The 20,728-nt window shown below is 42.0% G+C and overlaps 1 protein-coding gene across 7 annotated transcripts in view; it reads left to right on the top strand.

Moving 5' to 3' along the window:
- Positions 1–20,728, top strand: part of ASTN2 (astrotactin 2) — a 959,402-nt gene that overhangs the window by 126,943 nt on the left and 811,731 nt on the right. Inside the window, exon 1 of one of the 7 annotated variants that reach the window (XM_074395242.1) lies at positions 38–17,258. The exons of 5 other annotated variants lie outside the window; for them this stretch is intronic. In XM_074395242.1, the coding sequence (XP_074251343.1) occupies positions 17,226–17,258 (33 nt within the window). In that variant the 5' untranslated portion in view covers positions 38–17,225. Of the gene's footprint in view, positions 1–37; positions 19,176–20,728 lie in introns of those variants that run through there. One more of the 7 variants, XM_074395243.1, reaches the window with a different exon arrangement.

Genomic DNA, 20,728 nt, shown 5'->3' with positions numbered 1-20,728 from the left:
GGGTGGTGAGATGGAGGGGGTGGGGGATTGCCTGCAGATGGAGGGGAAGAGCCAGGCCCAAGAGGTTAGAATGAGAAACAGAAACTCAAATAGATTCTGTGGTGTCACTTGGACTGATGCATACCCATTCATCATCTGTCAGCTGTGACAAACTAATTGTGCTTCAGGGAAGAAAATAAAGGGTCTCCAACTCCTCAGCCTTTTGGCCGACACCTCTGGGAAAAGCTATTTAACATCCGTCACGTGCTTGGCCTGCTTTGCTGAGGGCTGAGGTTCAGTGCTTCAGAATATAGCTGACCGTTCCAAGAATGACTGAACAAACAAAATTGGAATAAAACCAGAGTGGGCTGCCCTTTCCTAAGTGCCCTTGATGTGTCAGGTGTTTTAACCCTCACAACTGCATGGTGGCCCTTGGAGCTGGGCTGGACATAGCCATTGCAGTGGTCTACAGAAGTCCCTCCGTAACTCTCACTTTATAGTTGTGAATAATACTGCGGCAGAGGCCCAGAGAAATGTACCCACACAGACAGTGAAAGGGTCACACAGACGGTGAAAGACAGAGCTACTCTTGAGTGTTCAAATCTAAGCATATCTGGCTACCAAACCTGAACTATGTCCTGTGCACTCTGTTTTCTCTCAATTCAAGAAATATCTTGAGTATCTACCATTCGTTAAGCACTGTACTGGACACACTTATGGAAAGTATCTCATTGTGCTCTTGCAACGAATGGATGAGGTCCAGCAAATCACCTCCACACGATCACAGAGAGAGGATGTGGATGTCCAGCTCTGCTGGCCCCATGACATAGAACTCTGAGTCTTCTGCCACCCCTGAGAAGATTACTAAGGCTAGAATCACTTGACTGTTAGTCTAAAAGGATCTAGGCTTATATTATATGCTTTCTTTAAAAAGCTATATCTATTGGCATTGCATGGTACAAAGAAAAAACCAGAAAATAAATCCAGTATGCAGGAAGCACAAGTTCTAATGTGCTTCAAGAAGACTGCAAACATTCTGGTGCTCTCTATTCCTCAAAGCCACTTTTACATTTACTTCTCCTTTTCTTCCTCAGGACGGCTCTGCCAGGTACATGAGGTTAGGAAATGGTGTCTCCAGCATACATAGGAGGAGGGTATGGTCCAGAGGGGTGAAGTGATGGGCATAAAGCCACTCAGCAAAGCAGAGCTACCTCTCACCCCTCCTTTCTTCCTTCAATTTGCCAATCAGCAGTATTTTTTGAGACTCTACAATGGAGCAGACCTTTAGTTTTAGTTTCTTTCTTGTTTCTCTTCAACTAACACTGCACTAGACATTCTGATTACGGCTGAGTAAGATCTTAGAAGTTTTCTCTTTTTGGAAAAACACATACACTCCCCAGCCAGACAGCAATGTTAATTTTGGACCTTACGCATGCTCATCACGTGGAGGAACAAATCAAGGCCTTTGTGTTATTCATGGAATGAGTGTGATAGACTTTTTCCATATGTATATTTAGCAAATGATGCAGCCTCACACCAAGCAAGTGGGTGCCTGCATGCTAAGTTTGGGGTGCAAATTTGTAAGCAGCATCTCAGGGCGCCTGCTGAGTTCCTCTTGGGGTGTGGAACACCACCCAGTGTTAGGAGAGGCTGAGGGGTGTGAATGTTCTTCCTTTAACATTTGAGAGTGAGACTCAGTTTTTACCAAGGTTCATTAAACATTTTCTGTGTTTCAGCACATCTCTTACGTATATCCTTTTTGTAACCCAGTAACCTAGATAGTATTATCTCAATTATAAATGAGCCTCAAGTGTGTCTTTTGCCTCCGGGCCCAGTGTTAGTTTCAGTGAATCAGACTTTCTCCCCAGGATGGTAGGTTTTCCTCAGCTTTCCCTTTTGCTCAATAAAATCAGCTTCGAAATAATAACTCACTAAGACCTGGATGTCACTGAAATTCCCTGTAGTTTAAGATTTGGCTGACAGAGTAGGTAGCGTAGAAGCTGGTACCCTCCAGACTCTCCCTGCACATGAGCCAAAGTGGCCCACGGCTACTACCCTGTGGTCCAAAGTTCCTTCTCCAATTCAGGGCTCCATAATCAGGATCTTTCCTGTCCCTGCCCTTCCCTCAAGGAACAGAGTCATGTCTTAGAGACACTGAACCCCAAGGTGTCCACTGATGGAAACTCCACCTCTCAGAGGTGGGGCGTGCCACCAAGAACACTGCCCTCTCTAGAGGTAGGAAGACAGTCATAAGCACAGACTTGAGGACTCTCTTTGATGCTGAACTAGAGTAGGAGCCCTTTGTCTTGTTTTTGTCATTTATAAAACAGGGGTTGTACTAATACTTGTCATGTAGACACAACAAGCCCTCAGATCAAAGGAGCTTGGCACTTCAGGGTATTTTCTTTTGTTAATAGGGGCACTTTATTTGAAAAGCTTGAGATGCACTGTATTATTATCCCCTTTTATTCCATAGTTGGATACTGAGGTCTAGGACAGGTTAGGACTAGCCCAGGATCCCCCAGTCAGTCAGCAGGGCTTGGCCTGGAGATCAGGCTTCTCTGTGGCTCAGACTCTACCCTTGTTCTTCTGGCCACAGACAATTCAGCAAGAACAAAAAGAGCATTCGCATTTAACATGGCTGGGATCTGTCTCCCCATTTCACAATTAAGAAATCTGAAATTCGTGAGTTTAATTGACCTGCTTACGTCTCCTGGGCTAACCAAAATCCTGGGACCAGAATTTCCCTGAGATTCCAAACTTGTGTTTGGTTATTCATGACATCATGGCCTTGACCCTGCTGGATGCACTAGTGTTTTGATCTTTGGTAAAGATCCAAGATGGTTTGTGAGAAGACCCAAATCTCCTAGTCAAATCTCAAAGAAGTCTGGATGCTAGGGTCTATGTACTCCATCCCCTTTTCCCCTTTTATCAGCACAAATATCCTGCTCACCCATGCAGGGAAACCAGCTCCCACTCAGCCACAACAGTCCATGCCTCCTGGGGTGGAGCCATCATGCTCTGTAGGCTTGTGAAGGCCAGAGTTGAACATCTACCTTGTCCCAAAGGTTGCATCATCTGAATATTAATATCCCAAAGGGTGATGAAGCAAGGAGATACTCTGAACCCAGTTCAGAAAGAGGGAGTAGACAGTCATCTCCTCTTGTCCTCTGCCCCAGGACATGCCCTCCTCAGCTGTGCAGGTGGCAGGATACAGAGAAAAAAGCAGAGTGATGGAATTCAGGAGACCTGGCTCTGAATATAGTCTCTTGTAGTTCCGGCTTCCTGGTGATTTTAACTTAGGGACATCCCTTCATGCCTCTGAGCCTCAGTTTCCTTATCTAGGAAACAAATCTGATTATACAAATCTCGCAGAATTACTGAAAAGAGTGGAGAAAAGAGTAGAGGAAACATGTAATAGTGCCTAATACCCAGGCTGGCACATACCGAGTGCATAGTCATGGATAGCTGTTAATATCATTGCAGCAGTGTTTAAAATACTCCAATCTAGGAGTAAAAAGACGTTGGCTTTTGTCTTATATTTGCTGCTATTTTGCTGTCTGATCTAGAGAAATAATCATAATACCTGACATTTATTTTGAGTATTTACTATATGCCAGGCAGTGTTCTAAATTTTGTTCTCCATGTATTATCACATTCAGTCCTCACATTTCACAACAAACCTTAAGGTGGATACTATTTCTCAAATGAGGAATCGGAAATGTTAATGTATAGCTATATGCATGATCTTGGTCACATAAAGGGTAAGTAGTAAAACCAATTTTTCACTCTGCATAAGCTTGTTTCAGAAACTATGCCCTTAATCTATAAAGCAGGCCACCATTTTCCTTCTCTGTGCATCTGTTGTTGATTTAAATTATAAGATTTCATGAGTGAATTCTTGCAAAGACTCTACCCTATGTGGAATCCATGGGCATTTTATGAGGGTTTATGACTTGGAAATCAACTCCAAGGTGGAACGATGTTTCCGTCACTCGCTTTATGTCCTTGGCCAAGTTACCTTCATCATTTGTAAAACTAGGATGATATTCACCAATTCTTAGAGATTTTTTTCTAAGCATGGAATGAGATCATACAGTACTCAGAAATGCCCCGCACAATGAAAACAATGACTGTCACCACTGAGAACTTTCTGTATGCCAGGCACAAAGTGCAGCACCTGCGTTATTTCATTTAATTGTTCCAATGCCTCTATAAGATGAGTACTGTTGTTGTCCCTCATTTACAGATGAGGGTCTTGGGAGTTAGAGGAGTTTTTGCATCTTGCCAACCACGTCACCAGTAAGTGCTGAAGCAGAGATTCCAACTCTGGTCTGTCTAAATTGAGAATCTATGTGCTTGGGCACAGTTCTGTATGGCACAGTGCCTGACATTCAGTGCTCAAAAAGCAGTATCTGTTATTAAAATGTTAGCTATAGTGAGGGTCATCCTGTCTATTTATGAACTATTCATTCCAGGTGCTCAAAACATTTGATAGAAATTGGAAACTTGTCAGTTAGGGGGAGGAGTTGCTCATGCCAGCATTTTATAGATAGGAGAAAAGAAACCCAAAGGAGGCTGAGTGATTTGGCTACAGGTGCAGAGTCAGAGTAAAACCATGGCTTGAATCCTGGGGTGCATTTTATATTGTTTATCAGAACAAGCTATTATCGCCCCCTAACTCTCTGCCAACTCAGTTTGTGATGTAGAGAAAGTTCTTTTAGTTTCAGTCTCCTTATTTAGAAAGTTGGAAGAGTTTACCTGCTTCAGGCAGGCATGAGGATAAATGCAGTAAGTCCTAGCAGATGCTATCACATCTTCTTGTTTCTTTTTTGCATTTCTTTGTTTTATTTTTGTCTTTCATTTTGCTTTTTTGTTGCCATTGTCATTGTCACATTGGCATTTCAAGGTATGCTTCACTTTTGCGTGGATCAAAGTTGCTTTCAACAAAAATAGTTATCACTTGTGGTTCAGAGGGTTGGTCATATAACTCTACTCTTTCCTCCTCTCCACCTTTTTAACAGTGAGAAATATAATTTCATTTTAATGTGATGTGTCTTGATTTAAAGATTTCCACAAGCGTTACTAGATAGAAACTGTTTGAGACCAATATGTTTCATCTTGGCTCTTTTACTTTTTCCCTCATGTCTTTTTGGTGACAAAATATTTTGAGAAAGGGGATGAAAAGAATGTTTGGTTTGATGTGGAAGAAGGAAATAATTTTGAGGGCATTTTTCTCTCAAAAGGATCATCCCAAGGAAAATGCCACAGATTTTTACTGCTGGCCTCCAATGAGGAAAGATTCCAAGGGGCCAAGATTCTGCACGGCAGGACAAAGCCTTCAAAGTGTTTGAGCTGTCCATCTGTGGACTAGGCTGAATTAAGAACTAGTGAGTTTCTTCTCCCTGAGTTTATGCAAGCAAAGTCGCTGGGGTTCAGAAAGGAATAATAGTTAAATTAGATGACTATTGTAGTTGCCTCCAATTTAGAAGATATATGACTCTGTGATATAATAACATATAGGACACTACTTTGAGGATTGCAAAATGTCACACAAATCTGCAAAATTATTATTACCATTCTTATTCGGTAGCTTTGTTTAGAGGATTTGTGTGATATTGGGATAATACCTTTTAAAGTTTTCTATAAAAGACGGCTTTACATCATTGCTCCAACTGACATTTTTTCGTTCATAGCATATTTCTTCACTCATTGATTTAATCATCCAATCATGTGATGGTTTACTTGCCTATTAAATCTAGCAATGAAAATCCTATCTGCTAGAAAAAAAAAAGCAAGAGAAAAAAAGCTTTTTACAAAATCAGCCACCAGCTCAGATTGAGCCAACTCTGGGATCTCATTGCTAAAAGTGGTCTTATAGTTTAAGTTGAATTAACCAAAGGCTAGGTTTCTGAACAAGTAATTCTAGAGATACTAGGTGTGAACTGAAATATTATGTTTATTTTTGGGTCCATATGTTAAGAGAAACAATAACTGAGTAATGAAGACATTGAAGAATCTTTAATAATGATAAGCACTTTTACAGGGCTTAATGTGATCGTACTTGATACATATTTAACTCATTAAATTCTTACAGTAATCTCAATAGATACTATTATTATTCCTGTTCTAATGTTGAGAAAATAAACACAGGGAATATAACCAACTTGTAAGAACTGTGACTCTGTGTGTCCTGAGGTTCACGTTATGGCTCCGTAACTGACTTAGGAGTAGTGGAATTTGAGCGTGTATTTTCTCTGATGGAATTACCTATCTAAAGAGAGGCTGTTTTGAGAATCATCAGAAATGATAGGTATGAATCACATATGCTGGAGCCTGACACATAGACCTGGCTCTATAAATGCCATTACTCTGCTGCTTATAAGTGCATTAGCTTCCTAGGCTGCAATAACAAAGTACCACAAACTGAGTGGCTTAAACGACAGATATTTATGATCTCACAATCCTGGAGGGTAGAAGTTTAAAATCAAGGTATCTGCAAGACCATGCGCCCTCTGAAGGCATGGGGGAAAGATCTGCTCCAGGCTTCCCTTCTAGGTTCTGGTAGTGCCTTGGCTTGTGCCAACAGAACTCCATCTTTAACTGACATTTTCCCCATGTGATGTCTGTCTTTGTGTCCCAGTTCTTCCCCCTTTTATAAGGACCCCAGAGGCCAGGTGTGGTGGCTAAAGCCTGTAATCCCACCTCTTTGAAAGGCTGAGGTGGGTGTATTACCTGAGCTCAGAAGTTCCAGACCAGCCTGGGCAACACGGTGAAAACCCATCTATGACCAAAATACAAAATATTGATTGGGCTTGGTGGTGCAAGCCTGTGGTCCTAGCTACTTGTGAGGCTGAGGTGGGACGATCGCTTGAGCCTGGGAGATGGAGGTTGCAGTGAGCCGAGATCAGGCCCCTGTAGTCTGACTGGGCCCCACCCTAATGAAAATTGATTCCCTTTATAAATACCCTATCTTCAAATAAGGCCACATTCTGAGGTACTGAGGATTAGGAGCTAACATATTGCTTTTGGAGGACACAATTCAACTGATAGCAATAAATATTTAGGTTGCTGCAAAAATGGTTGCAGTTTTTGCCATTGCTTTCAATAGCAAAAACCACAGTTACTTTTGCACCAACCTAATACTATCACCATGTTATTTATAAGTAATATTATTGAAGATCACTCGGGACAACTAGGGTGGGAGAGGCCAAGCTGTTACAGACTGTGATTCCCAAATGGTTTTGAGAGAAAAGACAGAGTAGTAGGGAAAACAGATCCTGAGGGGAGTTATTTGAAATGAGAGGATGGCAAACATCTAGCAGCAGAAAAGCCATGTAATACACGCAGCACAGATAGGAATGTGTCTCTGCGGCACCACAGATATGCTCCGTGATCTTACGCAAGTCACATCCCCTTCTTAGCCTCACTGTTCCCATCTAAAAATGAAGCGACCAGGTGCCAAGGCATGATGAATTTTGGTAACACAAATATCGTAAGTACTTTTTTATATAAGTGGGTCATACCCCACGAGTATCATTCATGTTTTTTTCCCACAGAAAGTAGAACTTTTAATATTATAAGTATATACTTTAAACATATTTTTAAAAATTTAAGTCATGTGCACCTTGTAGCTTGGTCTTGACTTGCTTCAACAACATGGATTCACTAAAAGCCTGTAGGGTCTCTAGCTAAGCCTGTGGGCAAAATAGGAAAATAAGTCATAGCTTCCGTGTATAGGAAATGTAGGAAAGGCTTATTTCTCACAACCTTTAGAGATGCACCATAGTGAAGTAGAATGATTTAGAGTTTGGTTTCAGGAGGCCTGGTTTTAAGCTTAAACTACCACATCCCAGCTACAGAGATGCAGGTTAGTCATCTCACCTCTCTGAGCTTCTTGGGTGGCCATTTGCAAAATAGAAATAAAATGAAAATCATAACATCAAGCTTAATACACATGAAAGCATTTAGCAAGATTTTTCAAAAAAAAACGAACAACAGTAGAAGTATGAAATATAGTTAGGATCTTGGAGCTGAAAATACCTTAGACCTTACAGAATCCAACTCTTCTAGGCTAGTCAGCCCTTGCTTGTTTATTCTGCAGACAAACAACTCTGAATCTCAGTGCCTTGGCCAAACAATGCTTTATTTCCCACGCACGTTATACATCAGCAGCTTCCTTCACTGCAGGCTCAGCTCCACTTGTCTTCTCCTTCTGGTACTTTGGCTGAAGGGGAGCCCCAGTTTGAAACATTTGGCTTTCATGGCAGAAGGAATGAGCAAGAGAGCTGGCAAACATCTAGGATGCCTCTTGAAACTGATGCTCAGATGTAGGTTCTCTCACATTGTATCAGCCAAAGCACATCACATGGCCAAGCCCAGAGCCAATGGCAGGGGTGCACAATTCTTTACAGAGGGTGCACATGCAGGCAATTGCCACAGCAATAGAATATACCCCACCCTTATGTTACAGATGGGAAAAATGAGGCTGGAGAATGCATGTTCTCCATCCCTACCCCGTTAGTGTGGGCCAATGATCAAGCCCAGATGGAAAAGTTTATATATTTCTACACACACACACACACACACACACGCACACACACACTATGTATATACATATATATACACACACAAATATATATATTACATATATATACATTATATATATACACATGTATATATATAATGTATATAAATAATTAGATATATATACCTAAATACCTAATATGGACAGAGGGAAGCAGAGAAAAACACAGATGGGAAAAATAGACACAAACCCATATTGATTGAGAAACTATTCTATACTAGGTATATTGAAATTACCAGAGACAGAGAGAAATAAAGAGAAACAGAGAAAGGGGAGCCAAGGATGAGGAAGACATAGAAAAATAAAGAAACATTGGCGAGAACAGACAGAGAGGGATTTAGCAATCAAAGCCGAGATGGGGAAGAGGAAACAGGGAATAAAAAGCATGGAGGAAGTGATACAGAGAGAAGGAACAGGAAGAGAAAGAGACAGAGAGCAAGTGAGAGGGGCAGATGGAAATCAACCCCCCCAAAAGGCTGGGAGTTGGGTAGCAGGGTGGATGGAGTGAAGGGCGGGTGATCAGAGGGATCCCGGGCTGAGAAGGCAGTCAGGCCCAGATGGCATCCAGCAGAGATGAGAGGGCTGGGGCAGGGACATCTAACACAGTGGATCTGAGAAGAGGCCATGGATTGTAACAGGGTGTCTTGGAGAAGGGAAGAAGAGGGGAGATCCATAGACTGCAGGGAAACAGAATGGGGAGGGCTGGACAGATTGGCAGGAGAGTCAGGGTGTGCCTCCTTGGTGACCATTCCCAACTTCCTCCACCTCAGCCTCCTGTTGCACATTTTCCTCACCTTCAGGAACATGGGGTTTTGGGTGGTATTTTAACAACAACATAAAATGAATGCTGTGTGTACATAATGCAGTGAGGTTCACGCTCTTCACTCCCTTTCTCATTTGCCCCAAATAAGCCCACAGTAAAAATGGAAGGTGAGTTTCTTCCTCTCTCTTCAATTAATGCCCCTTTCTCCCTCCTTCTCAGTCTTCAGAAGACAGCTTGATTTGGTGAGAATCACATGGTTTTGGAGACAGACAGATGAGGACTTAAATTGTGATTCTTCCCCTTACTGCGGTGTGTCCTTCAGCACATCACTGGACCTCTCTGAACCTCACTTTCTCCTGAGTTGTAAATAAAGCAAGGAATCTGCATTCAGGAAGCTGAGGGAGAAATATGTGATAAAAGGCTCATGAAGTGTCAGCCAGGTGCCCAGAGCAGGTCCCCTTCTTCTCCTTTGGCCTCTAAAAATTTTCTTCCTACTCTGTTGTTGCTCTTGGCCTGCACAAACATCCTTTGAGTTAAGTTGGGAAGGAGTTATTAAGCATATTGACTTTAAAATACTGATATAAATAATTGACTAAATAAATAAATGGGTAGAAAAGATTGTTCTTTCTTACAGTAGATTTCCAATTAATAAATGTAGAAGGGAAGAGGGAAACAAAATCACCATTAGGCAATCACCACTGCAATAATTACTCCTGACAAGATCCGCCGATGTATACTAAAATTAATGGGTGAAACTTTGAGGAGAAACAGGGTATTTGCAGAGTCTCCAAGTATTCCCTCAAAGACATTTATTAATTACAAAAGGAAAATAGTGACTTTACAGTGGAGAAATCTGGCCGATACCAGTGGTATTAGTTTCCTAAGGCTACCGTGACAAATTACCACAATTTAAGAAGCTTAAAACAACAGAAATTCATTCTGTCACACTTTTGGAGGCCAGAAATCTGAAATCATGGGATTGGCGGAGCCACACTCTCCCTGGGGCTCAAAGGGAGAATCCTGTCTTGCCTCTTCCAGCTAATGGTAGCTCTTGGCTTTCCTTGGCTTGGGCTGCGTAATGCTAATTTCTAGCTCCGCCTCCATGCCATCTTCTCCTGTCTTGTCTTCTGTGTGTCTCTCTCATAAGGATGCATGACACTGGATTGAGGGTTAACCTTGATAACTCAGATTGTTCTACGTAAGATTTGTCACTTAATCACGTCTGCGGAAACCCTTTTTTCCAAACAAGGAAAGCTCCAGGGATTAGGATGTGGGCCTATCTTTCTGGGACCCTCTATTCAACTGACCACACTACCTTAACCAAGTCATCAAAATTAAAATCCTCACTCATCAGGCACATTGACGTTATAAATCCACTGAAATAATGCACTGATAAGGACAATGTCATTTCTGTGGCTTTCTTGCCAAAAATGCGTAACCATCCTGATCATGAAAAAATATTGACAAACCCAATGATGGACATTCTACAAAATAATTGACAAACACTGTTCAAAAGTGTTAAGATTATAAACAACAACAATAAGAAAAACAGTAATTGTCACAAATTGGAGGAGACTAGGGAGACATGACAACTAAATGCAACATGGGATCTTGGACCAAAACAGAAACATTAGTGGAAAAACAAGGACATTAGTGGAAAAGCAGAAAAATTTGTCCTTATGAGAGACACATAGAAGAGAAGACACAGGAGAAGATGGTGTGAAGATGGAGGGAGAAATTAGGATTATGTAGCCCGGCCCAAGGAAAACCAAAAGCTACCATAAGCTGCAAGAGGCGTCGTCTGTGAAACTTGTATTACGTCTGTGGTTTAGTTAATAGCATTGAATCATGGTTAACGTCGTGGTTTTGATGGTTTTATTATGGGTATAGAAAATGGTGACCTTGGGGGAAGCTGAATGAAGATTACACAAGAGCTCTCTACTAAATTCGCGACTTCCTGTGAATCTATAATTCTTTCAAAACAAAAACGTTAAATCCCCAGAAAAGAATGCTGACTCTGGGACAGACCAGCCTGGATTGGAATCCTGGCCTCACCACATAACTTGCAGTGCGACATTGGTTAAGTTGTTTAACTTCTCTGTGCCTCTGTCTTCTGAAGTGTAAAATGGGGAAAGTAATAGTTTCTACAGTTAAAAGTTGGTAAATATTGCAAACTCTTTATAAATGTTGTATTAGTGATTCTGTTTTCATTGTTCCATTTCCACAAATGCTAAAACCAAGGTCTAGAAGGTTAAGACAACTCTACTAAGATCACATAGCCAGTGTCTGAGCCCAGAATAAAACATACATTTCTAATTCCAAATGAGGTCTCAGCTTCATCTGCTCTATAATATTTCTTTTCTTATAAGGAGCAAGGATGGATGAGGACTTTTTAGGAGCTCATCTCCGTAATCATCCAATTACGAGACTATGAGATATTGAGGCAAGCCTGACCCTGGACTGTGGAAGAAGGCAGTCAGTTCTTTCTGGCCACAAGTACTTAGAATGCATAAAAATAGAATTTCTGATTTAATTCTCAAAAACAAAAGCATTTTAAAATTCCAGTTCAACCCCTTTATTAGAGTCAAAATAAATACAAAAACAAAGCTTTTAGGTCTCCAAGAGTGACTCAGGATGTCTCACAGCAGGTTAATGACAGAGCTGGCCCTCCCATCTAAATCTGAGGGCAGTGTGCATGTGTCAGGCTGTAAACTGCACCCAGCAGAAGGCCCCTTGCTCCATGCTGATGGAGCCACGCGCACTCTAGGTTCAGTGCAACTATATTTCACTTCCTTGTGGTAATCCTGTCTGCAAATCCACCGATACAGTCAAACAATTACCCAATTCAAACTTCTGCTGCTAATGTTCCCAGCTCAAGGGCGTCTTTAACAGCAAAATAACGCTTGTTTTTTCTTCCTTCCTTCTCTGTTTTTTCCTAATCTCTCCCTGATGAGACATAACATTAATTACAGCAGTTAACAGAAATTCTGTCTCCATTACTGCCTGCCACCTTCTCCATCTTGGCTTCCGCCTCTAAAATTTCTCTTCTGAATGAAGAGGGGGAAGGGGTTATGCAGATGTGGTGACTGTATTTATTTACCTTTTTCTCAGCTCACCTCCTTTGTGCTGAATTTTAAGTCAAGTAGAATCAATATTTACACTGGGAGTGTGCGTGAGTGTGAATGTGTGTGTGCTATTTGTGTGCGCCTGCTTCATAATCTAGCTGTCATTTTGAGCTAATTGTGTTGTTTCCTCTTGTGTGGAAGGAAATCTTATCTGTTTTGGATTAAAATTCAATGAAGGTCATAGCGGCTGGAAAACTTACCAGACTGCTGCAATTAATGTTCATTTGGCTTTGATGTATTGGAACGTTCTCCTCAATAGGACTGGAGTGGATTTCAGAAGCAATAATTCTTCCATTAATTCAATGATTCCGTCTTTGACAGAGGACCTTGTCCTGCTTTTGTTTGTCATCTGTCACTTGGAGGAGCTGGGCATATGTCAGAGATGATTTATTGTGATTGCAGCGCCTGCTTCTATTAAAGCATTTAAAACCACTAATTATTTTTACCCCCTGTAAATTGCTTGATTAAACAAAATGTGAGGCTGGAATTGAGGTAGAAAAATCTTTTTCTGTCCGTGGTTTCCAAAATTGAGGGATTATTGCAAGTTATTTGCAACGGCTAGGTGAAAATGAATCTATCAGAGAAGTAATACCGAGTACTTACTGTACGGTGGGGATTATGCAGGGAACTATATGTGCATTATTTTACTTGTTTCTTGAAACAATTAAATAGCATAGTTTGCCCATATCACCCAGGAGGAGACTAAAATCCATAGATAATATACATCTCATCCTACATAACCAACATAATATTGGTAACCAAGTGTCTTGATTCTAAAGTCCTTGCATTACCACTATTACTAGGAGGTTTAAAAATTGCGTGATATTATTTTCGCCTGTTTACTGTTGGTATTTCACTAGGTGTAGAGCCGGATCTTCTTCCTACATAAGAATTACCTAGGGTGAAATTGCAGGATCATATGGTAGCTCCATTTTTAATTTTTTGAGCACTTTCTCCACTGTTTTCCATAGTGACGGTACCAACATACATTCCCACAAACAGGGTACCAAGATTCCATTTCATTGAGTTATATACATTAAATATGCATAGCCTTTTGCCTGTTAATATATCTCACTGACATGGTTTCAAGAATAAATTTACCACCACTACCAACAACACAAAGCTTTCTCTTGTGTTTGTTTAAAAGGTAGTTTCCTGAACCCTACCCTACATATGCCTTATCTGAACACCAATTAGAGGTGTTGGAGAATCTGCAAAGGTGGAGAATCATTAACCTACAGCTCACTGAAAGCTTGTTTGGAGGTTCTAGCAGGGGACTGCAGCTACTGTTTACCCTTGACCAAAAAACAGTCCTCCTTTCTCAGGGATGGTCATCCTCTTCAATGGAGCATGCAGCTTTGCGAGGGACACACACACAGAGCAGTGAGGAGGGAGAGGGCACCTGCCTCGGCAGACAGAGCAGCCGAATCAACCGTGGACATCAATGGGGTGATGGATGTTGCAGCCAGATCACCCTCATGTCCACCTACAGCTCATTGAGATCGTCAGTTAGAAAGTCACAGCCTTGATGTACTAATTATTAATACTCTTATTTAATTCTCACAAAATCCCACCCAGCAAGCATGAATACCTCCATTTTATGGATTGGATTATTGTGGTACATCAAGTGAAATGGCCTTGCCCAAGACCACACAGCTAGGGAGAGATGGAGCTGGGATCCACATCCTGTGTTTGCCCCGTGGGCAGCAAAGCTCTTGCTTTCCCATGGCAACCCTATCTCATCCCCCCCACCCCCGCCTTGTCTCTCTGTACCCTCAGCCCTAACTTCCTTCTCTAAAATTCTGCAGGGGCACAAGCACAAGCAGCTCTGGTCTGTCCCCATGGACACCCTCTTTGGTTCCTGTTTTATTACAGTCCTTATGTGTCCTGATGTTCCCCTAATGAAGCGTCCAGAGGCCTGCCCTGTCTCGGCTTTCCTTAATAGGGAATGAAATATGTTGGTGGCTGTGCCAGAGGCTTTGTTTAGATGGTGCATAAAGTCACCAGAGGCTGTCTGCAGGGAGATGAGGGGCAGTTCCTCTCTCTTCGGATTGCGGATGTTCTCAGGTGAAGGATTCCCACTTGCAAGGCAGGCCGGGGTGGTCAGAATGATTGTAACAGCTTAGTATAGGAGAGGAGAGTCTACTGGACTGCATCTCTCAGCCTTTTGATAACTGTGTGATCCAGGGCTAGCTACGTGCGCTCTCCTAAGCCTTGGCTTCCTCAGATTTAAAGTAATGCCAACAATAGTACCTCCTCAAATAAAATCATGGTGAGGCGTGGAAGCATCAATGTTAAGTGCAGACTTGATACCTAATAAATATAAGTTTCTCAGTAAATTGTAGCTGTTCTTGAAGCTGAAATGCTGTTGACCAATCAACATTCATAGGACATGATCTCATTTAAAATTTCACTAAAGTATTCTGAAAATATATTAAGCAGGTGTTGTTTTCATTCAGAATGGCAGATATTATGGACTGAATTGTGTTCCCCCACAAATTTATATGTTGAAGCCCCACCCCTAATGTGACTGTATTAGGAGAAAGGCCTTTAAGGAGATATGGCCAATGCAGGCAGATTACTTAAGGCCAAGAGTTCAAGACCAGGCTGCTCAACACGGCAAAACCCGTCTCTACTAAAAATACAAATATTAGCCAGGCATGGTGGCACATACCTGTAATTCCAGCTACTTGGGACACTGAGGCAGGAAAGTCCCTTGAATCTGGGAGGTGGAGGTTGCAGTGAGCCAAGATTGCACCAGTACACTCCAGCCTAGGCAACAGAATAGGACTCAGTCAAAAAAAAAAAAAAAAAAAAAAAAAAGAAAGAAAGAAAGAGAGAACGGACATCAGTGAAAGCACACCCACAGAAGAGAAAGGGCCATGGGAAGACAGAGCAAGAAGGTATCCATTTACAATCCAGGAGCAGAGGCCTCACTAGAAAGTAACTCTGTTGGTGCCTTGATCTTAGACTTGGTACTGTGAAGTAGAGAGCTTCTGTAAAAAAATCCTAAAAAATCTGAAAGTGACTTTCTAATTGAGTAATGGGTAGAGGCTGCAAAAAGTTTTTAAGTACATTTTGGAAAGCCTAGATTGCTTTAAAAACACTGTTGATAGAAAAAAATGGATGCTAATGGTACATCTGGTGAGGTTTCTGATGGAAATGAGGAACCTGATATTAGAGAACAGAAGAAAGGCAGTCTTTGATATACAATGGCAAAGAACTTTGGTGGTTAATGATTATTCACAGATGAAATGTGTAGGAGTATACCCATCTGCTGGATGAAGTCTGAGATTGCTCAAGGTCACACAACTACCCAAGACTTAGATTCTGTCTTGAGCCCATGTTCTCTTCATTAGCGTGTCGATTAAGACCAGTGAATTTGGAAGAACAGTTAATTCAGAGGAAAGGCCCACACCTTTTGAAGTTTATTTCTTGGCCTGCTACTTGTATAACCTGGAAACAGCTGTTTAACCTGTCAGAACTTTACCGTGATGGAGTGAGGCCTCGATGAGATAATTTGAGTGAAGTTTTTGGTACCTCATCTATACGAAGTGCCATGGCTGCTCGAGTGTTGTGAAACATTTTTTCATATCTCCAATATTCTGGTTTCTTGACTTTATATTTAAGACGCTAACGCATATCTTAAAAGATTGTATTGAATAAAATGAGATAAACCAGCCACAATGCCCAGGAGAGTGCCTGGCACATAATAGACACTGGGTTCATGGCATTTGTGATTATTATTACCAGTAGCCTCACAAGAACCCTACAGATTAGAGATTCCTGTTTGGAAATCCCTCAGATTAACCAAAGACAGGTGATATTTTCTGGCCTGTTTCACGCCAGACTTTTCTTGGGAGGCACCTGAGTGGAGAAAGGCTCATAGCCATGGGAGATAGCAATTAGGGTCTCAGAGCCACCCAAGGCACTATCTTCTACTCCTCAGAAGGTGAAGATACGTCTGGCCTGAACAAGGGATACAAAGTGAAAAATGAGTTGGTGACCTAGCAACATCTGTGTCATCGTTTCTGCACTGGCTTCATAAACCGGGCTGCTGCCGGAGCAGTCTTTGTTTAGAAATTAATTAGGAGCCACAAGGAACCGCTGCTTGTGCAGATTTTGGTCTCTGGAAGTTATAAAAAGCAGGTGGATTTAAAGCAAATGCGTTTTTCATCCTTTAACACCATGCGAAAGGGTTCGTATTAGGACAGGAGGCACGGAGGAATGGGCGATGAAAACGGACACCTGAGCCCTCCTGTTCTGCGTCTGTGTGCTCATGTGCGTGGCCCCATCTTTTCGGCTGCTGCTGTTTGTGCATCAGTAAAACTTGGTTACTAATAATACCATAGTCTGAGTCCTTTTATGTGCCGAGAATAGCACTAAACACTTCACATGCTCTTCCCTTTTCTAATCTCTGCAGCACTCCAGTGAGGAGGCTGTTGTTAACTAACCTTCACCGGTGAGAAAACTGAGGCTCAGGAGGGAAAACTCTTCTGCTAGAAGGGATGGAACTCAGACTTAAGCCCTCATATGCTTTGGCTGTATTTCCATCCAAATCTCAACTTGAATCGTATTTTCCAGAATTCCAGCGTATGTGGGAGGGACCCAGGGGGAGGTAATTGAATCACGAGGGTTGATCTTTCTTGTGCCATTCTCATGACAGTGAATAAGTCTCATGAGATCTGGTAGGTTTATTGGGTTTCTGCTTTTCCTTCTTCCTCATTTTCTCTTGCCACTGCCGTGTAAGAAGTGACTTTTGCCCTCCACCATGATGATGAGGCATCCCCAGCCATGTGGAACTGTAAGTCCAATTAAACCTCCTTTTCTTCATAGTCTCGGGTATGTATCAGCAGCATAGAAATGGACTAATATAGTAAATTAGTACCAGTAGAGTGGAGAGTTGCTGAAAAGATACCTGAAAATGTGGAAGTGACTTTGGAACTGGCTAACAGGCAGAGGTTGGAACAGTTTGGAGGGCTCAGAAGAAGACAGGAAAATGTGGGAAAGTTTGGAACCTCCTAGAGATTTGTTGAATGGCTTTGACAAAAATGCTGATAGTGATATGAATAATAAGGTCCAGGCTGAGGTGGTCTCAGATGGAGATGAGGAACTTGTTGGGAACTGGCACAAAGGTGACTCTTCTTACATTTTAGTAAAGAGACTGACAGCATTTTGCCCCTGCTCTAGAGATTTGTGGAAGTTTGAACTTGAGAGAGATGATTTAGGGTATCTGGTAAAAGAAATTTCTAAGCAGAAAAGCATTCAAGATGTGACTTGGGTGCTATTAAAAGCATTACATTTTAAAAGGTAAACAGCATAAAAGTTCAGAAAATTTGCAGCCTGATGATATAGTAGAAAAGAAAAAACCCCTATTTTTTTTAGGAGAAATTCAAGCCAACTGCAGAAATTTACATAAGTAGCAAGGAGCCTAATGTTAATCCCCAAGACCTCAGGGGAAAATGTTTCCTGGCCATGCCAGACCTTCACAACAGCCTCTCCGATCACAGGTTCAGAAGCCCAGGGGAAAAAGTGGTTTCATAGGCTGGGCCCAGGGTCTGCGTGCTGTGTGCAACCTAGGAATTGGTGCCCTGTGTCCCAGCCTCACTAGCTGTGGCTGAAAGAGGTCAATGTACAGCTGAGGTTGTGGCTTTAGAGGGTTGAAGCCCCAAGCTTTGGCAGCTTCCACATGGTGTTGAGCCTACAGGTGCACAGAAGTCAAGAATTGCGGCTTGGGAACCTCCACCTAGATTTCAGAAGATGTATGGAAATGCCTGGATGCCCAGGCAAAAGTTTACTGCAGGGGTGGGGCCCTCACAGAGAACCTCTCCTAGGGGAGTGTAGAAGGGAATGTGGGGTTGGAGCCGCCACAGAGCATCCCTACTGGTGTACAGCCTAGTGTAGCTGTGAGAAGAGGGCCACCACCCTCCAGAGCCCAGAGTGGTAGATCCACCAACAGCTTGCACCGTGCACCTGGAAAAGCTGCAGACACTCAATGCCAGCCCATAAAAGGAGCTGGGAGGAAGGCTGCACCCTTCAAAGCCAGAGGGTTGGAGCTGCCCAAGACCGTGGGAACCCACCTCTTGCATCAGCCTGACCTGGATGTGAGATCTGGAGTCAAAGGAGATCATTTTGGAGCTTTAAAATGTGGCTGTGCTGCTGGATTTGCCATCACCCCTTTATTTTGGGCCCTATCACCCCTTTATTTTGGCCAATTTCTCCAATTTGGAATGGCTATGTTTACCCAATATCTGTACCCCCCAATGTATCTAGGAAGTAACTAGCTTGCTTTTGATTTTACAAGTTCATAGGTGGAAGGGACTTGCCTTGTCTCAGATGAGACTTTGGACTGTGGGCTTTTGGGTTAATGATCAAATGAGTTAAGACTTTGAGGAACGGTGGAAGGCATGATTGGTTTTAAAATGTGAGGACATGAGATTTGGAGGGGCTGGGGCAGAATGATATGGTTTAGCTTTGTTCCCACCCAAATCTCAACTTAAAATACATCTCCCAGAATTCTCTTGTGTCAGGGGGAGGTAACTGAATCATGGGGACTGGTCTTTCCCATGCTATTCTCATAATAGTGAGTAAGTCTCACAAGATCTGATGGCTTTATTGGGGTTTTTGCCTGCTGCTTCCTCATTCTCTCTTGTTGCCACCATGTAAGAAGTGTCTTTCACCCTCCACTGTGATTATGAGACATCGCCAGCCATGTGGAACTGTAAGTCAAATTAAGCCTCCTTTTCTTCCTCGTCTCTGGTATGTCTTTAACAGTAGTGTAAAAATGGACTAATACAAGCCCAAAATGTGGGAGTCCCAGGTCTGTGCCTGTTGCTGCTGTGCTATAATAGTGTTTTCTCATCTTCCTGATAAAATGCTGTGAGTATCCCTTTGAAAGTATCTGTTCAAAGCTGAGTGAAGAACTTTGAAGAGAAGATCTTGGAAAACAGAGATTTTCATGTATGGGTAAATGAGGACCATTTATGCTTTCATGAATTAACTCTATGTTGACAAAAGTGCATTAAAATGCATTTTTTAAAATGCATTTCACTTTTGTGATAACAGTTATAATAATGCTGGGTAATATTTATACAGTGCTTTGGCAGATTCAAGACAATATCCGCACATTTACTATTGCATTTTATCCTCAAAATAATTAGGTATTAATATTGTAGCTTTTGTTATTAGTATTATCTCTGTTTCATAGATGGGGAGATTGAAGTTTAGAAAAATTTATCAAGTCCAAGATCACAGAGCCACTCAATGGTGAGACCAAACATTCTTATGCCAGATATAGGGGCATCTCTTGGGGATAATTAAAGGGTTAGGGATGTCCTGTGGTGGCAAATAGGGAAAAGCTCATGACAAAGAGACTTATGAAATTGTGGCATGTTAGAGGCACAAGGGCCATTTAATGTCTCTGTGACCCTCGCTGTCACAGAAAAAAATACTTTATGATTCCGTGTATATGAGATACCTCAAGTAGTTAAATTCATAAACTCAAAGAGTGGAATGGTGATTGCCGGAGACTGGAGGGAAGAGGAAACGAGCAGTTATTACCCAACAGGTATAAAGTTTCAGCCAAGCAAGATGAGTAAGTTCTAGGGATGCACTGCACCGCCTTGCACCTGTAGCAGACAATATTTGTTGTGCATTTAAACATTTGTTAAGAGAGCAGATCTCGCAATCTCATGTTAAGTTTTCTTACCACCATCAAAAGACTTTTTAATGAGAAAAACTAATACCCAGAGATGCAAATTTACTCCTTCAAACTCACACAGCAAGGTAATGTGGCACTGAGGATAAAAGATGGACAAATTTGGATTTAAATCCTAAATTTTCTATTACCTCTACTTGTGATTTAGGGCAAATTAATTCACGTTTTGAGCCATGGCTTTCTCTTCTGTAAAACAGGAAAAATACTCTCCAGTGGGCATGCAGATTCAGTGAGATATGATGTATATGAAATTTGTGACACAGTGCCTGTGGCGGAACATGCGCCCCAAAAGTGAAACAAATTGGGACAGTAGATAAAGAGGAAAATAATCTTGGGCCTTGGTTCAACTCTAAGTGCCTCAGTCACTAGCCATGCAACCTTGGAAAAGTCACTCATAGCTGCGAAACCTCAGTGTCCTTCTATGCAAATTAGAATCATAGTTATACTCACACTATTTTGTTTGCCGTGAGCATTAAAAATAATCTATGACGGTGATTCGCACAGGGCCTTGCCCATGCTGAATCTCAGCTCTCGTGGGTCCCAGCGTGCTCTGCTCT

This window comes from Saimiri boliviensis, chromosome 2 (genome assembly GCF_048565385.1).
Source record: "Saimiri boliviensis isolate mSaiBol1 chromosome 2, mSaiBol1.pri, whole genome shotgun sequence".
NCBI lineage: Eukaryota > Metazoa > Chordata > Mammalia > Primates > Cebidae > Saimiri > Saimiri boliviensis.
This window is presented reverse-complemented; position numbering and strand designations above follow the sequence as displayed.